We start from the raw sequence: 21304 nt of genomic DNA, 5'->3' as shown, positions 1-21304 counted from the left end.
AGGTGCCCTTAATGCTCACCACCCACTTTCCCCTCCCTCTCACCCCCCATCAACCCTCAGTTTATTCTCAGTTTTTAAGAGTCTCTTATGGTTTGACTCCTTCCCTGTCTAACTTTTTACCAATACATTCCTTATTTTTCACATGGTACTACACGGTGTCCTGGTCCTGGGGATAAGATCTTACTGGATGCTTGTGTAAAAAGGCTAGTACAAAGTTACACTTTGGAAGAGAGCGACAGAAAAAGGGGAGAAAGAAAAGGACAAATTGAGGTCCTGTTAAAGAAGCTGACTGGAATAAAGTTATTTGGGGATAAAATTTAGTGGTGTGGATTTTTTTTTTTTTTTTGAGCGTTAAAAGAAAGCATTTAATTATATAATACTGAAGTTAAGAAAGGAGAGGAAAAGAAAGTGGCTGTCACATAGAGAATTTGCTGCCAAAGGAAGTTGCTTAAGTAACGGTTTCCCAAATTGGTCATAGTCTAGTCCTGATTTTGTAGGCCAAGAAGCATGATTTTGTCATGGAAGTCGCCAGGCCCTAAAGTGGTTGGTTCTTAAAGCAGATGCTAGTTAGTTCCAATTAGAGATAGGCTGGGAGGCAGGGAATGAGTAGGTATACTATCGGAATCCTTTTCTTTTATTCTTGTTGGTTTTCCTCTTCTATCCGTTTACTTTCAGCTGGTGAAACGGAGCAGTGTTGCCAAGAGAACTGTCTTTGTGCTGACTACTACATATGCTTACTAACCAGGAGAAATTTTGGTTCTAGGAAAGCTTTTTGCATCTGTGTGCTTGACTTCCAACCTAAATATGTTGGAAAACTTGCTTTCTCTGGTTTCCATTGGTGAACATCTCTCTCTCTCTCTTTTGGTTTACCTGTTGCTTCCTGGGAGCCTTGGAGAGCCTTTCTCAATGGGGAAACGAGATCAACAGCATAGAAGGAGTGGTTTGTTTCTTTGTTTCTAAGAACTGGACACATAGTAGGCGTTCAGTACCATCAACAGAAAGGGAAATAAGTGGGCTGGTGAAGTGAATGTTATTGGTTACCATCCCAGAATTAAGTGTTCTAAAGTGCAGCCAGAATGGGATTCAGAGCTGAATCCTGCATATGCGATAGTCTAGATTTAAAATACTTACATAGGGCATTTAGAGTTGGTCAGACTTGTCTGGTAGATATATACAGTGTGTGAGCATATATAGTAAACACTTAAATGTGTGGACTATGGAGCACAATTTAAAGCGGTTTAATCTTGTTAATGCTGTCCTAAGTCTAGAGGATTAAAGGAGTTGGGGCTATCTCACAGAATAGTGTGTGTGTGTGTGTGTGTGTGTGTGTGTGTGCGTACACCCACACGTGTGCACATGTACATTTGTTTGTATTTGCTTGTTTTCATGGACTAGGTTTTAAGATTCTGGTTTTAGTTTTCCAGAATAAAATAATACTGGCATATTTTCTTGTTGGATAAAATAGATACCTTTCTCTTGCTAACTTTGAAATAATACATTCTAGTTCTATTAAGAAATTTTAAATAAAAATTCACTTTAATACACACACCTCAGGATCAATTTGATTGATCTCATAGTTAATGTTAACTTAATTCAGATGGCCACAGACCTATAAAATAATTTTTCTTTTCATAATTTTTTGTTACTTTTTAGGTTATCAAGACAAAAGTGAAATATAAATAACTAATTTAGATACTTGGAAGTTTTTATATTTAGACATATTTTTAAATATTTCTAAACACTGATAAGATGATGAAGATGTTCTCCTTTAAGTATACTGTCACATTTACAACTTAAGTTATATGTATAGGTAAATATATAATATTCAAAAGCAAAAGTGATGCTAAAATAGCATTAATCCTGATATACCACAAAAGTTAAGGAAGTCAATTTGAAGCATCATCTAGCCTTGTCCATTCTGCAGAGTAGGTAAGGAAGACTTTAGTAGATTAATACCTTATTAACATAGAATATTGCTGCTCTAGTCAATGCTTTTCTTTAATCTTATATTTGTACATTTATAATGTAATTTACATCATAGCGCAGTTCAAACTGCACATGAAGAGCATGTATTAGCTGTATTTATTTATTGCAAAGGATCTGGCACAGATGATTTCTATGTCACATTTTCAGTGTTTCCTGTTAAGCTTCATAAAAACTCCTCATTGAAGCTAAATAATAAAACAGACTGGGTTTAAGATCACATGTGTTGTGAACCAGTACAGGCAGTTATTTCAAAGGGTCCTGACTGGTCCTTCTTTCCTAGACATGAGACATTTCTCTAACATCATCTGATGTCATTTTGCCATGGCAACAAAAGAATGAATAAAACCGTTTACCTCCTGATTCGTGGAAATATACTGTTCAAAATTAGGAATGCATTTTCCTACCAGCATGGTTTTAAATGATTCATACGTCAGTTCCTTTACATGCATTTATGTAAATGCATAAGTTTATGTGAGATTGTTCAGATCAGAACTGTTAGGAACCCTCAAGAGTTTTGCGATTAATCTGTAGGGGTGCCCAGGTCTAGGCTGGCATTCCAAGTGTGCTTGACTGCCATGTCACAGGAAGAGGAAGATGCCCAGCCTGCCTGCCTTCCTTTCCTTCTTATACCCGCCACAACCTGCTCTACTCCTTAGAGTAGAACTCTTCCCCAGTTTGTCAAGGTGGGTCATAGAGTGGGACCTGTCTCTCCACTCTTAACTCTCATGTTGTCTCCAGATATGGGACTCACAGGCTCTTTGTGTTTGATGAGTTTTGTTTCTAATTTTCAGGAAAGAACCAGCAAAAGTAGCAACTATGAGGTGATTATAAAGCTTCTAGTAAGTGCGAAAGTTCCTACTATAGTGGGTAGTGATCCGTTTACTATGATCCCTGTGAGCTTCTGCTGTGTGCTTTTATTCCCACAGGTAGATATGATCATGCTTCCTTTCTCCATTCCCCGTATGCCCTTCTTGCTGCCATCTTGGCTTAAAGACCATGTGGGTACCTACATGTTGATGACTCACACTTTTTTGTCTATTTCGGTTTCCTAAATGTCTTACCGTAATCAGTTTTTACTTAAATCTTAATAGGTCACTGGGCCAAGGAAATGAACTGGCAATATATTAGAGGAAAAAAACCCTCATATGATTAATAAGTTTATGAAAATATTTTAAATATTGTTAGTAATCAGGGAATTATAAATTGTCATGTGGAGATATGGCTTACCATGAAATTAGAGATTGTTTTTAAAAATAAATAATACTGGGCGCCTGGGTGGCTCAGTCGGTTAAGCGGCCAACTTCAGCTCGGGTCATGATCTCGCGGTCTGTGAGTTCGAGCCCTGCATCGGGCTCTGTGCTGACAGCTCAGAGCCTGGAGCCTGTTTCGGATTCTGTGTCTCCCTCTCTCTGACCCTCCCCTGTTCATGCTCTGTCTCTCCCTGTCTCAAAAATAAATAAAACGTTTAAAAAAAAAAAAAAAGAGAAAAAAAATAAATAATACTTTCAGTAGTCATTCTTGTATACTATTAGCATAAGCTTCTTTGAAAGCAGTTTGTAGTATGTATTCAGATTTAAAAATATTCTTAGTCTTGACATAAAATCCGTATTAAAAAAATTCTGTAGGGGCGCCTGGGTGGCTCAGTCGGTTGAGTGTCCGGCTTTGGCTCAGGTCATGATCTCGCGGTCCGTGAGTTCAAGCCCCACATCGGGCTCTGTGCTGACAGCTCAGAGCCTGGAGCCTATTTCAGATTCTGTGTCTCCCTCTCTCTCTCTGACCCTCCCCCGTTCATGCTCTGTCTCTCTATGTCTCAAAAAAAAAAATTTATTAAAAAAAAATTCTGTAGCTAAAGTCAATAATTAGAAATGGAAAGATTTTTATTGAAGTATTTTTTTTTCTCTGTGTTTCTAATTGTTTTCTGATGTATTTGGAAAGAGTATTAGAGAAATGGTTACTTGTGACACATGTGGAAGAATATTACATATCTGATGATCCTAGGTTATGAAGAATCTTTACATAATTTGGGAGATTAGTTTTATTAGGAGACTTCTATGAAGAGATGGAATCTGAGTTGGGCCTTGAAGAAGAGATGGGCAGATAATTGCAAACTGGGCATTTCTTCGTGGGGAGACAACATGAGCAAAGACACAAAAGCAGAAATAAGTTTATTATCTGGAAGGTAATGATTAATCTGGCTGGAAAGTAGAGTTCGTTTTGGAGGAGTAGAGAAGATATTATTTATCTGTTATGTGTTAGGTACTTGCCAGATAGAGACCACACTCAGATGACTAAAAGAGGAGAACAATGAGAATTTAGAAGAAGAGCATAGAAAAAGGATGATTTCATGAAAAAATTGACAAAACTTAATGACTCGATAAGAGAAAATCAAAGATAATGGAAGTGTTGAGTTTGTGTGACACCAGTAACAGAAATGGAGAAGCTGGAAAAGGAGAGCTTGGGGTGACAAGATGATCATTTTGGTTTCCACTGTTGGTTTTAGGACATGTACACAACAGAGCTTAATTCCTCCTGTGTGCCTCATTCTGACTTCAGGTTTCCTTTTCCTTTAAAACTGAGTGGTGTTCTTCATGTAACGCTAGCTCTTCCAGTTTCTGACTGACTGGTATGGAATTTGCAAAAAAGTACTTTCTAGGACGTTAGGAAAATAATTCAAGTAGTACAAATATTTCAAGGTCTATGACATTTAGTTTATAAATTTGTTTACATCCGGGAAACAACACTTGTGTTTGATTCTGTTCACCTTATTTAATACCTTTGTGTGTCACACTATAACGTTTTGGGCGTGGGGCCATAACCTTAAGGTAACAGTAAATCTCATTCTAAAGTGTATTATAGGTAAGTTTCTTTCTTTGGCAGATGGGAGATTCTTTGGTCAGAGAGACCGACGAAGGTGAATGCTTCCCAGGCTCGCCAATTTAAACCTTGTATTAAGCAGATAAATTTTCCCACAAACCTTATACGGCTGGAAGTAAATAGTTCTCTTCTGGATTATTACACCGAATTAGATGCAGTCGTGTTACATGGTACGAAGGACAAGCCAGTGCTTTCTCTCAAGACTTCACTTATTGACATGAATGATCTAGAAGATGATGACTATGAAGAAAAGGATGGTTGTGGAATGGACAGTCTTAACAAAAAGTTTAGCAGTACTGCCCTCAGGGAAGGGCCAAATAATGGATATTTTGATAAACTGCCTTATGAGGTAAGCCAAAGATAATCAGTAGCAATATTGGACATAACACTACAATTTTTAAATGTTTAGGTATTAATGTTTATTTTGCTAGATATCGGAGAAATAGAAACATTGGTATGGTGTACATAATGTCATGTATCATATACAGTCAACCTGTGAACAACACAGGTTTGGACTATGTGGGTACACTTAGATATAGATTTTTTTATAGTATAGTATGATACATGTGTTTTTCTCAGGATTTTCTTAACAATTTCTTTTCTCTAGCTTACGTCACTTTAAGAATATAGTACATACTATGTTTAACATACAGAATGTGTTGCTTGACTGTTTATGTTATCTGTAAGGCTTCAAGTCAACAGTAGGCTATTAGTAGTTGACTTTTGGGGAAGTCAGAAGTATATATGGATTTTCGACTGGTGGAGGGGAGGTTGACACTCTTAACCCTTGCTGTAGTTCAAGGGTCACCTGTATTTTGACTTTGAAAAAGCTGGACAAAATTGTTTAAGTAATTTTACTGCTTTTGTTTTGCATTAGAGTATTAATAAGACCATGAGAAGGATGCCTATTCTCTTTGATAGTCCACAGTTTCTCCAAGTCTCCTTTATGCTTCTATACCAATTCTCTTTTATATCCTTCTGGCTAGCTGAAATTTTTGGTCTAGGCAGGTGCAGAGTGCCTTTACTTAAAGTCTTATTTTCAGTGTGTCTTTGCAGGCACCTTTCTGCAGTATGTTTAGCGTCCCTGGCCCCGAGGCATCATATGCCAGAAGCACACCCCCTGGTGGTGGGGGATCCTGCCAGGCATTTCTATCCCCTGCTAACAAACTGCTGTGTGTGGCTAAAAATAATGTAACCAAAACTTTTTAAGAAAAATGGTGTTTTTTGTGTTTATTGTGTTTATAACGCAAATTTTAGCCAATTTAAACTGGCCGCCTTCCAAATTGGTGGGTATTTCAGCTTTCACTGTAGTAACACAAGTAGCTTAACTTGCATAGAACAGCAAGATAGTCTCTTTAAAGCCTAATGGTTACTACAATGCCTGTGCACCATTCGGCGGTTAAAATGCTGTCGTGTCCTGCGAAGTAGCTAGAGTTGCCACATAAAGATGAAGCGAAGGATCCAAGGTAATTGAGTCAGTAAGCCACGAACAGGACCCCACCCAGGCCGTCTAGGTCAAGTCTTGTGTTACAGAAAGAAAGCTTCACGGATGGGACAAGACGCTCTGGCCCTTAATGGGAGGACTGGGGAAAGGTGAAGGAAGAGTTGAGCTGGGGAAAGAGAGGAGGGTAGGGTGCTGACAGTGTTGTTGCCCAGGGCTTCAAGGAGCAGCTGTCCTCACAGCAGTGGGAACAGTTCATCAGGAAGAAACAAAAGCACTTATTTGATTCTCACCCCTTTCCTAAAACGACAAAACAGAAACTTAAATTTGGCCAATACATTTGAACAGTGTTTGTTTGAATTTTATCCAGACCTGATAAAATGCTGACACGTAGCATTCAGATGAACACCTGAGGGGAACTTCCAGCAGAGGGAAGAGAATGTACAGAGGGGAGAGGAAGTATAACTTTGTAACCCGTTTGGGAACAAGATGGCTGCAGAGGATGAAATTGGATGGAGGCTTAGGACTGCCTCGGTGCCTGACTCCCCAGGACACCATTCATGTAGATGACAGTGATTGGGACAGTCTAGCATTGGCAGTATGTGGCCTGCATCACTGCTGCATCAGTTTACTTTTGATGAAAAATTAGAGCAGATCCAAGATTATACCTGTAATAGTTTCACACTCACTTTCTTGTGTTGTCTTGTATTCATAATGCTTTTCTGAATGGGAGAGAATGGTGTGGAATAGCTAACATTCCAGGAATCATCCACAATATGTAGGCATTTTTGCACACTTCTTGGCCCACAATTAGAATAATTGCCCAGGTGTTTGGCCTTCGTGTAAATTTCGTCTTTCATATGTGTCATGGTATAAACAAGAGAGTGAACCTTTTCTGTGGTCATTAGGGAAACATTGAAGGTTTTATTTTATTTATTTTAAAAATGAGAATAACAAAATGAGATTTCTGTCTTAGATAACTGTGTTGGTAAATGAAGAATAGGGCAAGAGGAGGTCAGGGTGGGGAAGCAGGGACACCAGTTAGGAAACTACTGCTGTAATTTTGGCAAAAAATGATGAAGCCTGGACATTGGAAGATTTGGAAGGGAGATGAGTGGGAGAAATATTCCAGAGATCAGGAGGTAGGAATTGAAAGTAGTAAACGTTTATCTACAGACGAAGCAGAACATCAGAGACCCTTTTAGGTTTCTGGTTGAAATGACTAAGTGGATCGACATGCCATTAATCATAAAACAGTGGGTGAAGGTGGGAAGGATATACTGACTTTGAGGTGCCTGTGATTCATCAAAGCATCTCCACTGTCTGGTTGAGGACAGTAGGCAGTTAGTGTTTCAGTTTGAAATGCAGGAGGGAGGTCTGAGTTTACATTTGAGTGAGTCCACTTGAAAGAGGAGAGGGGCATCATGGTAGATAAAATTAACTGGTGACACTCTGTAGAGTGGGAATAAAGGGCCAAGGGCAGAATTCTGGGAATACTAACATCTAAGAGTCTCATAGAGAAGACCTGTCAGAAAAGGCGCTTGGGATAACAATGAGAGAGTCTTAAAAGCAAAGCAAGAGGAGGCCTAGAAAACACAAAAAGGACCTAGTCAGCCACATGGCTGCAGAGAGCTAAGTTACAAGTGCCCACAGGTTTTGGTTATTGGGACATCTTTGATAATCCTTTACTGTTATCGGTTCAGTGGAGCCATGAACATAAGGTGAGGGATGAGAAAACCTTGCCATATTTGGTTAAGGCATAAAGGAGGGAGAAAGAAGCAGAGACAAAAACTGTTTACTTTGAGTGTAAGCAGAAAAATACTTCTGTTAATATACTTTGGGGGCTGTAACATGGATAAGACTGTCCACCAATAATGAATAATATTGTCATCTTGACTAACACTCCACCCCTTTGTATGGCACTCAAAAAAGGCATATCAAAATGAAGGAAAGTATGAATTAGAGGTATTATCTGTTCTAACTTGCCTTCTAAAAGGAGAAAAGACAAATGGTGGAGGAAGCAGCAGATTAGGAAGTTTTCTGTTTGTGATGCAGTTTGGGAGAGGTTTCAGCATGTTTCTAGGCTGAAGGGAAGGAGGCAGTAGAGAGGGAAAGCTTCCAATACAGGCAAGGGGTTTGGTCAATACAACAAGGGCACGTGGGAGAAGGTGAGGGACAGAATCTGTAGTCCTGAGAACATTAACCAGCCATGATGAAAGCAGAGTACATTGCACAGAGAGTTAATGCTGCAGAACACTGAACGATCTCACGGTGACTAAAAGGAGAAATTAAAAAAAAAAAAAAATTACCCAAATTATTTTTAAGATAATCTAGGGGCGCCTGGGTGGCTCAGTCGGTTGAGCGTCCGACTTCGCTCAGGTCACGATCTCACGGTCCGCGAGTTCGAGCCCCGCATCAGGCTCTGTGCTGACCGCTCAGAGCCTGGAGCCTGCTTCCGATTCTGTGTCTCCCTCTCTCTCTGGCCCTCCCCCCGTTCATGCTCTGTCTCTCTCTGTCTCAAAAATAAATAAATGTTAAAAAAAAAAAAATTAAAAAAAAAATAAGATAATCTAAATTATTTAAAGTGAAAAAAACCCCAACATTTAAATATATCAAGTGAGTGTTTCCACAGTTGAAAATAAGGGCACAATTGAGCCCTTGCCAACATCACATCCTGCACTCACTGTGGTAGCAAATGGTACTTCATGCTGGGATACCCCTGTATGAAAACATGTTTTTATAGACACTAGACAAATAATGATTAATGGGTATTCTCCTGTAGGCCTGAAACCAGTTATCTCTCATTTAATCAAAATCCCAAAGTGCATTTTCACATGTCAGTGTCATGGTCTCAGTGACTTTTCATTATTCTTTTTCTATTTGGATATTTGCTTAAAATGTAATATTAAGTTACCATAGAATGTTTTCACACAAAATCTACATATTTTCATATTGGTGACTTTTGTTTGGAACAATGCCAGAAATTGCTGGGTATTATTTAAATTACAAATCATCTGGAAAAAGTAAATTATTGATCCTCTGATACAGAGATATACTTAATTTTTAATGCCTTTTTGCGCTAACTGCCTTTACAAATTCTCTTGAAATAACTTTTAATATTATAGTTAAACCAATGGATTTTTAATTCATTCTACAAATATTTAAGGTCCTACTATTGCCAAGTCCAGGTGGCTCATAGGTTCTTTCAAACATTTAAGAAACAGATAAATCCTATATTATTTAAATTATTTCATGGCATAAAGAAAAAGAAAAGTTTTCAACTTTTTAATGAAGCCAGTATAACATTATAGTACCTAAAAATACCACAGACCAATTGTACTTCAGCAAACAAATAAAATAAATAGACTTATTTTGAAAGATAATACAATAAAATCATTCAGCATGTATTCCTGGAATTCAAGAGTGTTTTGGTATCAGAGAATTATATAATAATACCATAGTACTAGGTCAAAGGAGAAAAATCCTATATCATCTTAGTGGATATACAAAATTGGTTGACAAATGACAGCTGGACAGATATCCAAATTTTTAATCCATCTCTGTTAAAAAAATAAATACCTTGTTAAGCTATATGATAGTAATTGTCTACTACCAAATATCATTAACCAAAAGCTAACATACTTAATTATCGAACACTAGAAATGCATTATCCAATATGGTAGCCACTAGCCACATGTACTGTTGAGCACTTGAAATATGGCTGGTCTGAATTGAGATGTGCTGAAAATGTAAAATACAGGATTTCAAAGACTTCATACAAAAAAAAAGAATAAAATATCTCAGTAATTTTATATTGATTTACATGTTGAAATGATCGTTTTTAATATGTTATTAAATATATTTAATATTACCTGTTACTTTGCCTTTATTCTTAACTTCATTAAGGAATAATTGGCTAATATAATTGTATATATGTAGAGTGTACAACATGATGATTTCATACACATATACATTGTGGAACGATTACCAAGATCGAGATAAGTAACACATATATCACCTCACATCGTTATTTCTCGTTTTTTGTTTGTGTTGAAAATGCTTAAGATCTACTCTCAGCAACCTTCAAGTATACAATAGAGTATTATTAACTATAGTCTTTTGACTTAAAAAAAATATTTACTAAAAATTTGAAATTATATGTGTATCACATTTGTGGCTCACATTTAAATTAAAGCCAGGAACAAGACAACAATGTTACTTAACATTGTTCTGGAAGTACTAGCCAATGCTGGAAGATGTGAGAAAGAAAAGGCATAATTTTTGGAAAGGAGGCTTTAAAATCATCATCATTTTTTAGATGATAGGATTCTGTACTAGAATACTTCAGAGACTAGACTAAAAACTATTAAGAACAATAAGTAAAGTTGGCAGGTTACAAAGTTAATAGACAAAAGTCAGTAGCTTTAGAAACTCAAGGAACATAAAAGATCATTAAATGATAAATCATCCCATGCCCTTGAATAAGAAGATACAATGAAGTAAAGATGTCAGTTTTCCTTCATGTATTCAATGAAGTCCCAATTAAAATACAAACAGAATTTTTGTTCTTTAATTGAAAAGTTCACCTGAAAAACATGAAAATACTCAGGAAAGTTCTGGAAAAGAAGAGTGCTAGAGGGGGGCACTAGTCCCACCAGATAACAGAGCATATTATGAAGCTATAGGACTGATATTTGTGGGTCAACAAAGAAGAAGATAGAGTCTCATTTGCAACCAAACAATCCAATGCACTCCCACAGATAAACTTTTAAAAAATTAGAACAAAACTCATTTGACTCACAGGGCTATTGATAAGAGAGAAATAATGAATAAATAAATGGAACAATAGAATCCAGAAACAGATCAGAAGAAAGAAACTTTGGCAACTCCCTTGGCAAAGGGTTACATTTCTGTAGTAAAAACAAAAAAAGAACAGCAATAAAAAACAACAGTGTCACACTATTTTGTTCTTGTTTCTTCCTTTTTTGCTTTCAGAATGGCAAGATTTAAAGCATTGATACCAGTACTGTCTAGGACATCCGTGAATGGGTACTTTTTTACACTGTTTGTAGTAAATTGATGCTCTGAAGGGCAAATACCCTGAGGTATATTTGCAAATTTTGCCAAATATGCACACACACAATGATATTGCAGTATCATTTGCGATGGGGAAAAACCCAGGAACTCCGTGTGAGAAATTAGTTGAATAGTATGCCACATCTTTAAAAAGGAATGGGGTGGATTTCTATGTGCAGATAAAAAGATGCCTACAAGATAAATTATTAAATGAAAAAAGCAAGGTATAGCTTTTAGTGCAAATCCAAAATAGGATTTCATACATATTTTATACATATTCATACATAGGATTTTATACATATTCATGCATATTTGTCTGGAAGAGATCAGAAAAATGAACAGTGCTTACCAATGGGGAGAGGGTTTGTTAGATTTGAGGATAGATAGGGAGAAACTTCTCATATACTACCCTTCTTCAGTGTTTGGTTTTTCTAATGTTTTACCCGAATTTTCTTTTTGTTTGTGTAATATTTTACATGTCAGCAGTTTACCTGTTATCGGGGTGATGAGATTTTAGACTAATTTTTAATTTCCTTATATTTCCCTGTTGTTTTTTTTTTATAACACATACTCTTAATATTTTTAAAGTCTAATTCAGTCTTAAAAATAAATAGTAAAAACCCTCCAAGCCTCACGGAGCACAATATTTATGTTAGTTAGCAGTGTTCATACTTTATGCACTCTTTATGCTTATTTTAAATATCATGTTGTCACTATTTTGTAATCTTTTGGCCTAAAACAGTGAAATTATGACCTGAAACTAGTATTGGGTTTACGTAGTCAAATAAATAGAAGAACAGCATTTGGGTTAAGGGGCATATTTGCAAAACAAAAATGTAGCTAGATAAACATACTGCGTTAAGCAAGAAACTCAATATTCTCTCTCATCTAAAGATTTTTACCATTTAGCAAATATTTGGTCTTTTTTTTCTTTGTGTTTCTTGGTTCAGAATAGGCTATTCAACAGTATTAGTTTAGAAACCCCAAATTGTGCACCGTCAAGAAAAAACAAATCTTGAACTAGTTCGAGGAAAACGATTTTAATTAGAGGTAAAAATCCCTTGGATTTCTCCCCTTTAATACTTTTTGTATCTGTGTGCTACTCCATCATCACTGCTAGCAGGCCCGTGGTTTCTCTTTCCTCTGGGAATTCTGTAATCGCTCCTTGACCGGTTTCTCTGCCTCCCTGCCTCCCTGCCTCCGTGCCTCCAGTAGTACTCTCTGCAATGGGCTTTCCAAACACAAATCTGACCCTGTCACTCTGCAGTGTATATCCCTTCAAGACTCCTTCTTGCTTTCAGAATAAATTAAAGTTCTTAGTAGCCCAGACCCTACCACTAACTAGTCTCTCACCTCGTTTGCCTCTCGCCCTTTAAAGCTGAGCCTTCCTTGTGCAAATACACTCTTCCTTCGAGGTTAGGCCTTATCTTCCATAGCAGCCTATGCTCCTCTTTTTCGAAGCTATTAAAACATCTTATTGCACTAACCAGTTCCCACTGGGCCCTGCAAAACTCTGGAAGTCGGAGCTCTCTTCCGTAACCATGCTTGCTGGGCTGTAGATGTTCAGTAAATGTTGAGTCCATGAAAAATTGATTACCAAATTGTTTATACTGGAAAAAAATGAGTAGTCAATCTGAACTTGAAGTACCTTGTAAACAATTTTGAAATGTAATATAGTCTTATGCATGAATGCTTTCTTCTAATTTGGATAATTCGGATGAATCTTGGTTTATCTAGTATGAAGACACTGTCATCAAATTTGATACGATTGTTCTTTATTAGACCATGTGATGTACTTACGTGATACTGTTTCTCCGTCCTGATGGTCTTGGTTTCTCTGTTTGATGTAGCTCATTCAACTGATTCTGAACCATCTTACACTGCCAGACCTGTGTAGACTAGCACAGACTTGCAAACTACTGAACCAGCACTGCTGTGATCCTCTACAGTACATCCACCTCAATCTGCAGCCGTACTGGGCAAAACTAAATGACACCTCTCTGGAATTTCTGCAGGCTCGCTGCACCCTTGTTCAGTGGCTCAATTTGTCTTGGACTGGGAACAGGGGCTTCATCTCTGTTGCAGGATTCAGCAGGTTAGTGCCAAGCCTTGTTGCGGTCGTTACTACGTGGTCTTTTCCGTAACCAAAGTTCGAAAGTATCTACCATATACCATACGTATATACGAAATAAAAAGGAGATCCATTCTGTGTATCATCGTGTTCTGCTTATAAACGTGAGTAAGTTTCTTCATCCCCTTCAGCGAAACTTTATAATGAGATAAAAGGAAAGTCTTCCCTTTACCTCATATGTTTTAAATCCCAAGTAACTTTGAACAGAGCCCCCCCCCCTTTTTTTTCTTTCTCATATTTTCGGCATAGATGATTAACACATTTTAAAAACTATTTCCAAATCAAAATCCACCTCTCTAATGTGATTTGTCAGAAATGGAAAACAATTTATTATAGAACATTTTTAATTAAATCTTAATTACATGTGCAATACATCACCCAAATTTAGAAGCTCATTTAAACTAATTATGTTGAAAATGCAATTGCATGCTAAGTAGGCGACCACACTTGCAGACCTGCCCAGGTGTTTCTGCTCCTTTCTATTGAAGCATTTCATTTCCTTACTATTAAATGTCACCTGTTAAACATTTGAAAGCTTGCACAAGTGCATATTCATTTAGTAATGCCATATTAATTTTTCTTATGATACAAACAGGTGTTTTTCTCTTAACCTTGCTGAGAGTTATTCTCATTGTATGTTACACTCTAATCCCATCATTTCATTAAGTTAAATAATGAAGGAGTAGAAACTTTGGGGAAATTACCTGTGATTTTTGATTAATGAATAATTTTCTGTCCCGTTTTTAGAATTTAAAAATGAACAACAGCTCTCCCTTCACGCATCCTCAGTGGATACATTCTTAAACAGAGGTTTATGAATTAGAAATTTGTATATTGAGCCTTGTTTTCCCTTGACTAGACTATAAAAATAAAGATGCAGTTCCAAAAATAAATATTTGATAGCATAAGATTCAGATGAGATAACTAATGTCACAATGTGTTCAAAGTGCTAATATTGATAGTTTATGCATCAAAGTAAAAAATAAACACAAGCAGCGATGGCTTATGGCACATGTTGAAACCATGGATGCACCGAGTTCCTTTCTTTTCCTCCAAAAATAGAGCCAGGGAAAGGAGTTCTTCGATAAAACATTATGGTGTGGTGGGTCGGAGGGTATAACGGTTTCATAACATGCTATGTATACAAAATGGTTTCCCTTATGTGAATTTTCTTAAGAGGAGATGTCTATCGTAGAAAAATGGACATTTCTTTTTTGGCAGTGTGATTCTGGTGAATTTTTGTAGAATCCACATTTTAAAAATTGCTAGATATTTGACAGCAATCCAGTGGAACACAGCTTAATCCTTTCTACTTCCCCTTGGCCCAGATACATACGCTTCATTTGAAAATCGTGCTCTCTGCTAATAGGACCAAGAACTGAGCTTAATGATAACTGTGGGTATTTAGAGCAGGCCCTAAGGTCAGAAATCAGGGCTAACTGACTCTTAGAATAACTGTGTCAGTAAGCATTATTTTACATTCTTAGGACCTTTCAGGTATTTTCATTCCTCTTGTAGCTCTTTCCTTAATGTTTCCCACTGCTGGGAATTTATTGTCTGTTTTCACCCTTTGTGTATAAGGAATTATAGTGAGTGTTGTTGGCCACAACAAGAGATGTTGAACACAGTCCTACATCAGGCTACAGAAATGATAAAGATATAAAGATAAACATGTAAACATCCTATATTTTTATTAATAAAATTAATAAAATAACAGTCTGACAACTAATGAGTGTAGACATTAAAGAAAACATTGATGGCGAACAGCTGAAGCCCAGCTTTTTTGGGAAAATGTTGCATATGACCGTGATATACTGAGTAAAATGTAACAGTAATATTAAATCATTGTTTTAAAACTCCCTTTATGTAGCTCATTCCGATGCATGAGCAGAGACATAAGTTGTAAGAAGAAAGTTTAGTAATGCTACTTTTTAATTTTAGACTCATAAGGGATAAAGATCTGCAAGACTAAATCTCCAATCTACTCTCTCTCTAGCAATTTCTCTTCCATTTTCAATTCAGCCACGTTAGTTGCTGTGGGGCTGTTTAAATAATCACGAAGGTACATACATACATTTAAGTTTTCCATATTTTACTGTAGTATTTCAGATAGCAAAACTATAAATCTTGATAGCATTCCTTTAAGCATAGTCCTTGTTCCCATTAAGAAAGTAAAAAGTTTAAATACCAGGGAGAGAAGAGAGAATTCTTTTCTGGGTGGGAGATATTGGAGTTTTGCCTACTGATTGCTGTTGGCCCCCTTGACTTGACTGCCGAATTGATAGTCATTATGCCTTGTAGGCAGCATTCCCAGAATAAACAATAAATATTCATGGCTTGATTATTAATGAATAATCTGTGAATAAGTACGGTCTATTTATGCTCATTACTGTGAAGAAGACTTACTTATAATACTTTAAAGAAAAAAAGTACATTTTTAAACCAGAGACCAGTGATGATGAGTAAGTCTTTGGGAAAAGTTTGATACCATTTATTTTTGTTGCCAAAAAACCTTATCCTCACAAGTTGGAACTGTTTAACTGGATTTCAAAGAACTTTTTAGGAATTTATATTATTCAGAAGAGCAGGAAAATAGGTTGAATCGGAATGACAAGAACTTAAAAGTTTTAATCAGTTATTAAAATCCTATTCTATCCCCAGATTTGTGATTTGCAACTTCAAGTACTGCTCATGCATATCATTACTCATTAAAATCACATCTTTTATAATTCCACTTTTCTTTTATAATACAGTTCCCTAAAGTCTTGGATATTTCTTTGCCCCCCTGCCTGTTTGTGCTCTGAGGCTTAATCATATCACTCTGACGCTCAAAAAGCCTTAGGTTTATTTTTCCACTACTATTTTTCTTCGGATAGTTGCCCAAATTAATCACCTTGATCTCCACCTCAGCTATGCAGAGATTTTTACCCCTGACTCCTCTCATTGTTTCCTTTAGAAAACATTCTTGGATACTTTTTAGTTTCTAGAACTTTATTAGATGTTTTGACACAGAGCTACAATTTTATGGGATAAAGAGCTCATTGCCTGTTTATTTGTTTACTCAGTTGCCTACCTGTGCTTTATACAGTTGTCTTTTAGAATGTCCAATTCCCAGAGATTGGAGACAACTTTAAGGCTTTTTTTCCCCTGCCAACAAGTTTTGTTTTTAACGGCTTTATTTTGGATCAGATGTATTAAATAATGTTCCAAATTACATGGGATTAAAGATTATCTTAAATATGCTATTTTATAAAACTCAGTGAGAGTCAGCTAACAAAATGTACAATTAGGAATCAGAAGCCATAGATATTTGTGTTTAATTCTCCCCTTACCTTTATACATCAGGCAAGTGTGAGGATTAGTGTCTTTTATTTTGATGAGTAAACTCAAATCATTCATTCATGTGATTTTATTATTTTAGGCTGCAAGTTACCATTTAGTAAGTTACTTCTTATGTACTTACATTACTCTGGACAAATTAATTCACCACATAAGGATAAGCCATTTATTTCTTTTCTTACAGCAGGAGACCTAGTTTGGGATTGTTCGTGTGAAATTAAGTCTTCTCATAATACCCCCAATATCAAGAAATACTTTATGAGAATTCACACCGTGGAATGAATAGGCTGTAGGAAATAAAGAAGCTTAGTTCTCATTTTGAGTGACCAGTGTCATGATTGAGATGAATGAATACATGACCAAGACAAAAACATACATGTAATTATGCATTAAAATAAAATTTAAATGAGGAGCATTAAGGAAAGAAACGAGAGTTGTGTTCAGCTAATTAATTGACTCTGCTGCTACTTCTCCCTTCTTGAACTGGAGAGATCATGAAAAATTAGGTAGTGTAGATCCTGTAAGTTCAGGAAAACAGAGTATGGGGATATTGACTAATCTACTCACACTGAAAATATGTAATATAAAAGAGATGGGGAAAGTCAGAAGGGTAGTACAGGCATGATCATTATCTTCATTGTGCTTTCAAATTCTACCATTCATTAAATCAATTTGGGAAGTTTTCTAGTCTGTTAACCGGTTGGTTTTCTGCTGATTGGCCTGTAAATTCTTTAGAGGAGAAAAGTTCAATAATGGGAGTAAGGAGAAAAGGGATGTCCAACTATTCCAAGTCCAATTTGGGAAAGAATTATAGAACAAAGTACTTTGCCAAATAATGAAGACCTTCAAGAGATAAGATGCCAAAAGATTTTAAGAGTTAATGTGCTCATTTAACTTTTATAATCTTCAAATATTTGTAGAAGTATCAAATCAAAATAGGTTCTCTGAAACCCTACATCCATTTCTAGGTTGCTAGTTTATAAAAATATGAAGAACCACCTATAACTGTTATTTATACCCAAAGCTAGGTAAAACTGTTAATTTTATCCCATTTCTTAGGAATAGTTTAACCTACAGGAAAAATACCCTGACTCCATAGAATTTAGTCTGTTTAAGAATAGAGGAAACATAAATTCTTCAAGTAAATTTTCATAAGTGGAATTTGAGGCAGCTTATAAAGCTCAATATAAATAAGTTAGTAAGGGAGGAAATTGTGGTTAAGAGAAAAAAAAAAAGGGGGCGCCTGGGTGGCTCAGTCGGTTGAGCATCCGACTTCAGCTCAGGTCATGATCTCATGGTTTGAGGGTTCGAGCCCCACATCGGGCTCTGTGCTGACAGCTCGGAGCCTGGAGCCTGCTTCGGATTTTGTGTCTCCCTCTCTCTCTGCTCCTTCCCTGCTCACATTCTGTCTCTCTCTCAAAAATAAACAAAGATTAAAAAAAAAAAAAAGCGAGAGAGAAAAAAAAAGTAGTAGTTAAGGAATAGATGAGCCTGAGTTCAATTCAGTGTATAGAGGTATGTCATTATTTATTTATTTCAAAAAAATGTTTTAATGTTTATTCGTTTTTGAGGGAGAGAGAGAGACAGTGAGAGAGAGGGGTAGGGGAGGGAGGGGCAGAGAGCGAGGGAGACACAGAATCCGAAGCAGGCTCCAGGCTCCGAGCTGTCAGCACAGAGCCCGACGCGAGGCTGGAACTCACAAGTCGTGAGATCATGACCTGAGCCGAAGTCAGATACTTAACCTCCTGAGCCACCCAGGCTCCCCTGTCATAATTAGTATACATTGCCTACCTTTGAGGTAGATCCAGAACCTGAATATTGAGCACCACATTCACTGCTACCACCTGGATCTCGTGCACCATCTTCTCTTTCCTGAATATTGTGACCTGACTGCCCCCGTTTTCACTCCTCTTCCCCTTGAGTCTCTCCTCTACCTAGAAGCGAGAGTGATCCTGCTAAAACACAAGGAGTTTGTGTCACTCCTCTGCTCAAGACCCTCTGATGGTTGAGAAGGCCATCCCCCTCAAAGTAAAACGTAGACACTATATGAACTGCCTCTTATCTCTCTGACCTGCGCCTCATCTCCCCCTCACTTTGTACCTCCCGCATTAGTCTCTTCACATTTCTTCAGTCTGTGTGGTATCCTGCCCCCGAGCCATTGTGCTTGCCTTTCCCTCGGCCTGGAAAGTTCTTTCCCAGATACCTGCTTTGCTTGTACTGCTACTTCCTTTGGGTCTTGATTCATCTCAGTGAGGTGTCTCCGACCACCCTGTCTACCCTTGATACTTCCTGTTGCCCTTCCTTCCTTTTCTTTCCTCCTTGACACTTTTCATTTTTTTTTTTAAAGTTTATTTACTTATTTTGAGAGAGAGAGAGAGGGAGAGAGAGAATCCCAAACACTGTCAGTGCAGAGCCCAGTGCGGGGCTCGAACTCACGAACCGTGAGATCATGACCTGAGCTGAAGTTGGATGCTTAACCTACTGAGCCACCTAGGCGCCCCGACACATTTTTCACTTATTATTTGTTTTACTCATTTACTTGTTTATAGCCTGCCTCCTACCAAAATGTAGTAAGCCGCCCGAGAGCAGGGACTTTGTTTTGTCCACTGCTAACTCCCCAGTGCCCAGAGAAATGCCTAGATCATACTAGGAGCTCAATAAATATTTGTTTAATGAATTAATGAACGTGATTGATGCGAATTGCAGTTTACCTAATTCAACTTAGCAAAGGTAACCGTAGTGGGATGGGTTTGAAGAAATCTGGGAGAGGGAGTAGCTTGAGGAGTGTCAAGGAATCTTAAGGAAGGGATGGGCAGTTGTGCAAAATGCCACAATAAGTCAAGTAATTCAAGCACTGAAAAGAAAGGGCACTGAATTTGGCATTTAAAAGGAAAGGGCGAATTTAGGGAGAACAGAACATATATTGCATTGGATTGAGAATAAATGGCGTTCAGGTGTAAATAAGATGCGTGGGCAATAGTTATTTTCAACATTTAAAATAAATTGGTAGCAACTGAATTTTTTTATTGTTGTTTGAATGTGAGTTGGCCACGATTTAACTTTTATTTTAATGTTTGTGGGGTGCTTTGACCTTTACCAACTGCTTTCACATATTGTTTGATGTTCAAAACCATGAGGCAGTGTGGTGAGTGCTGTTATGTAATTCTCGTCTGCCTTTTACAGCTGAGAAAATGCTAAGACTTGGGTAAATGCCTTTTCCAAGGTCACATGCTTGGAAGTAGTGGAACAGGGCCAAAAATTAATGCTTTAGTGTTATTTCTTTTATTTTCGTGATTGATTTAGTCAGTTTTATTTTATATGTGTATTTGAAAGCTAATGAGGAAAAAAGATGTGACATAAATAAACTAACAGTATGTCACTGATGTGACATTGTCATAGGCAAGAAAATGTCGAGAGACCTGGACAGGGATGATTTGGTACACTTAAGGGTTCAATTTGCTTAGGTGATAAAGTTTCATGGATTCAGATACTCTTAGACTCACATCTCCTTTTATATTATTTTCAGATGATGATTATGGACAGGACTGTTCCCCCCCCATCTGTAATGCAACTAAGATAAATATTGTTATTACCAATCTGATACGGAATTTTATGTCCACCGTGTTGAATAATTTCTGTGTGCTTTACGCGAAGCTGTAATTGAATATCTTGTAATAATTTCAGCATCAGTATGGTAAATAGTAACAAACATAAGGAACATTACAATAGTATGGTTAAACCAATTCCACATTTCCTTAGTTAAGAGGAGGTTAGTCTGATGTATTTTGAAGTCATTTAATTAAAGCTTTCACTTTGTGTGTCATGTTCAAAGTAAATTATCCAGCACTGAATGGATATTGTTTAGGGGGAAATATCTTCTAAGAGTTTTGTTATGTTTTTGGATTTTGGCTCTACAAACTCAGGTGTGAATTTTAGATAGATAGGAGAAATGCATTCTTTGCTTTCTTAATTTTTCACTTAGCATTGGCTGACTTTTTCTATGATGTGAATACATCTTATCATATCAGGTTGATTTATTTTAGCCTAATCATGCCTATTTCGGTAAGCAGTAAATGAGAATTTAAGTGAAATGAGCTTTACATTTTCCCTAGTAGAAATCCATTCTTCTGAAGGTGCCTATTAAGAGTTGAGGTAATTCCAGTGTACTTGTAAAAGTATCATTTAGTTTTACAAAATTCACATGGAACATTGTTTTTACAGGTTTCTAAAGGTTTGTGGATCTGAATTAGTGCGCCTGGAATTATCCTGTAGCCACTTTCTTAATGAAACTTGCTTGGAGATTATTTCCGAGATGTGTCCAAATTTACAGGACTTAAATCTCTCATCCTGTGATAAATTACCACCTCAAGCTTTCAACCACATTGCCAAATTATGCGGTCTTAGACGACTTGTTCTCTATAGAACAAAAATAGAGGTAAGAATAACCATCCTTTATG

General features: G+C 37.0%; 1 protein-coding gene across 3 annotated transcripts in view; it reads left to right on the top strand.

The window, feature by feature from the left end:
* The window catches only part of FBXL4 (F-box and leucine rich repeat protein 4), an 82252-nt gene that overhangs the window by 21962 nt on the left and 38986 nt on the right, over positions 1-21304 (top strand). For all 3 annotated transcript variants that reach the window (XM_086707471.1, XM_086707470.1, XM_025925244.2), the window contains 3 exons: positions 4864-5209; positions 13228-13472; positions 21069-21282. In XM_086707471.1, the coding sequence (XP_086563597.1) occupies positions 4864-5209; positions 13228-13472; positions 21069-21282 (805 nt within the window). The remainder of the gene's footprint in view (positions 1-4863; positions 5210-13227; positions 13473-21068; positions 21283-21304) is intronic.

This window comes from Puma concolor, chromosome B2, assembly GCF_028749965.1.
Source record: "Puma concolor isolate L17-30 chromosome B2, mPumCon1.1.hap2, whole genome shotgun sequence".
Classification (NCBI taxonomy): domain Eukaryota; kingdom Metazoa; phylum Chordata; class Mammalia; order Carnivora; family Felidae; genus Puma; species Puma concolor.
Note: the sequence above shows the minus strand (reverse complement) of the source record. Positions and strands in the feature narration are given on the sequence as shown.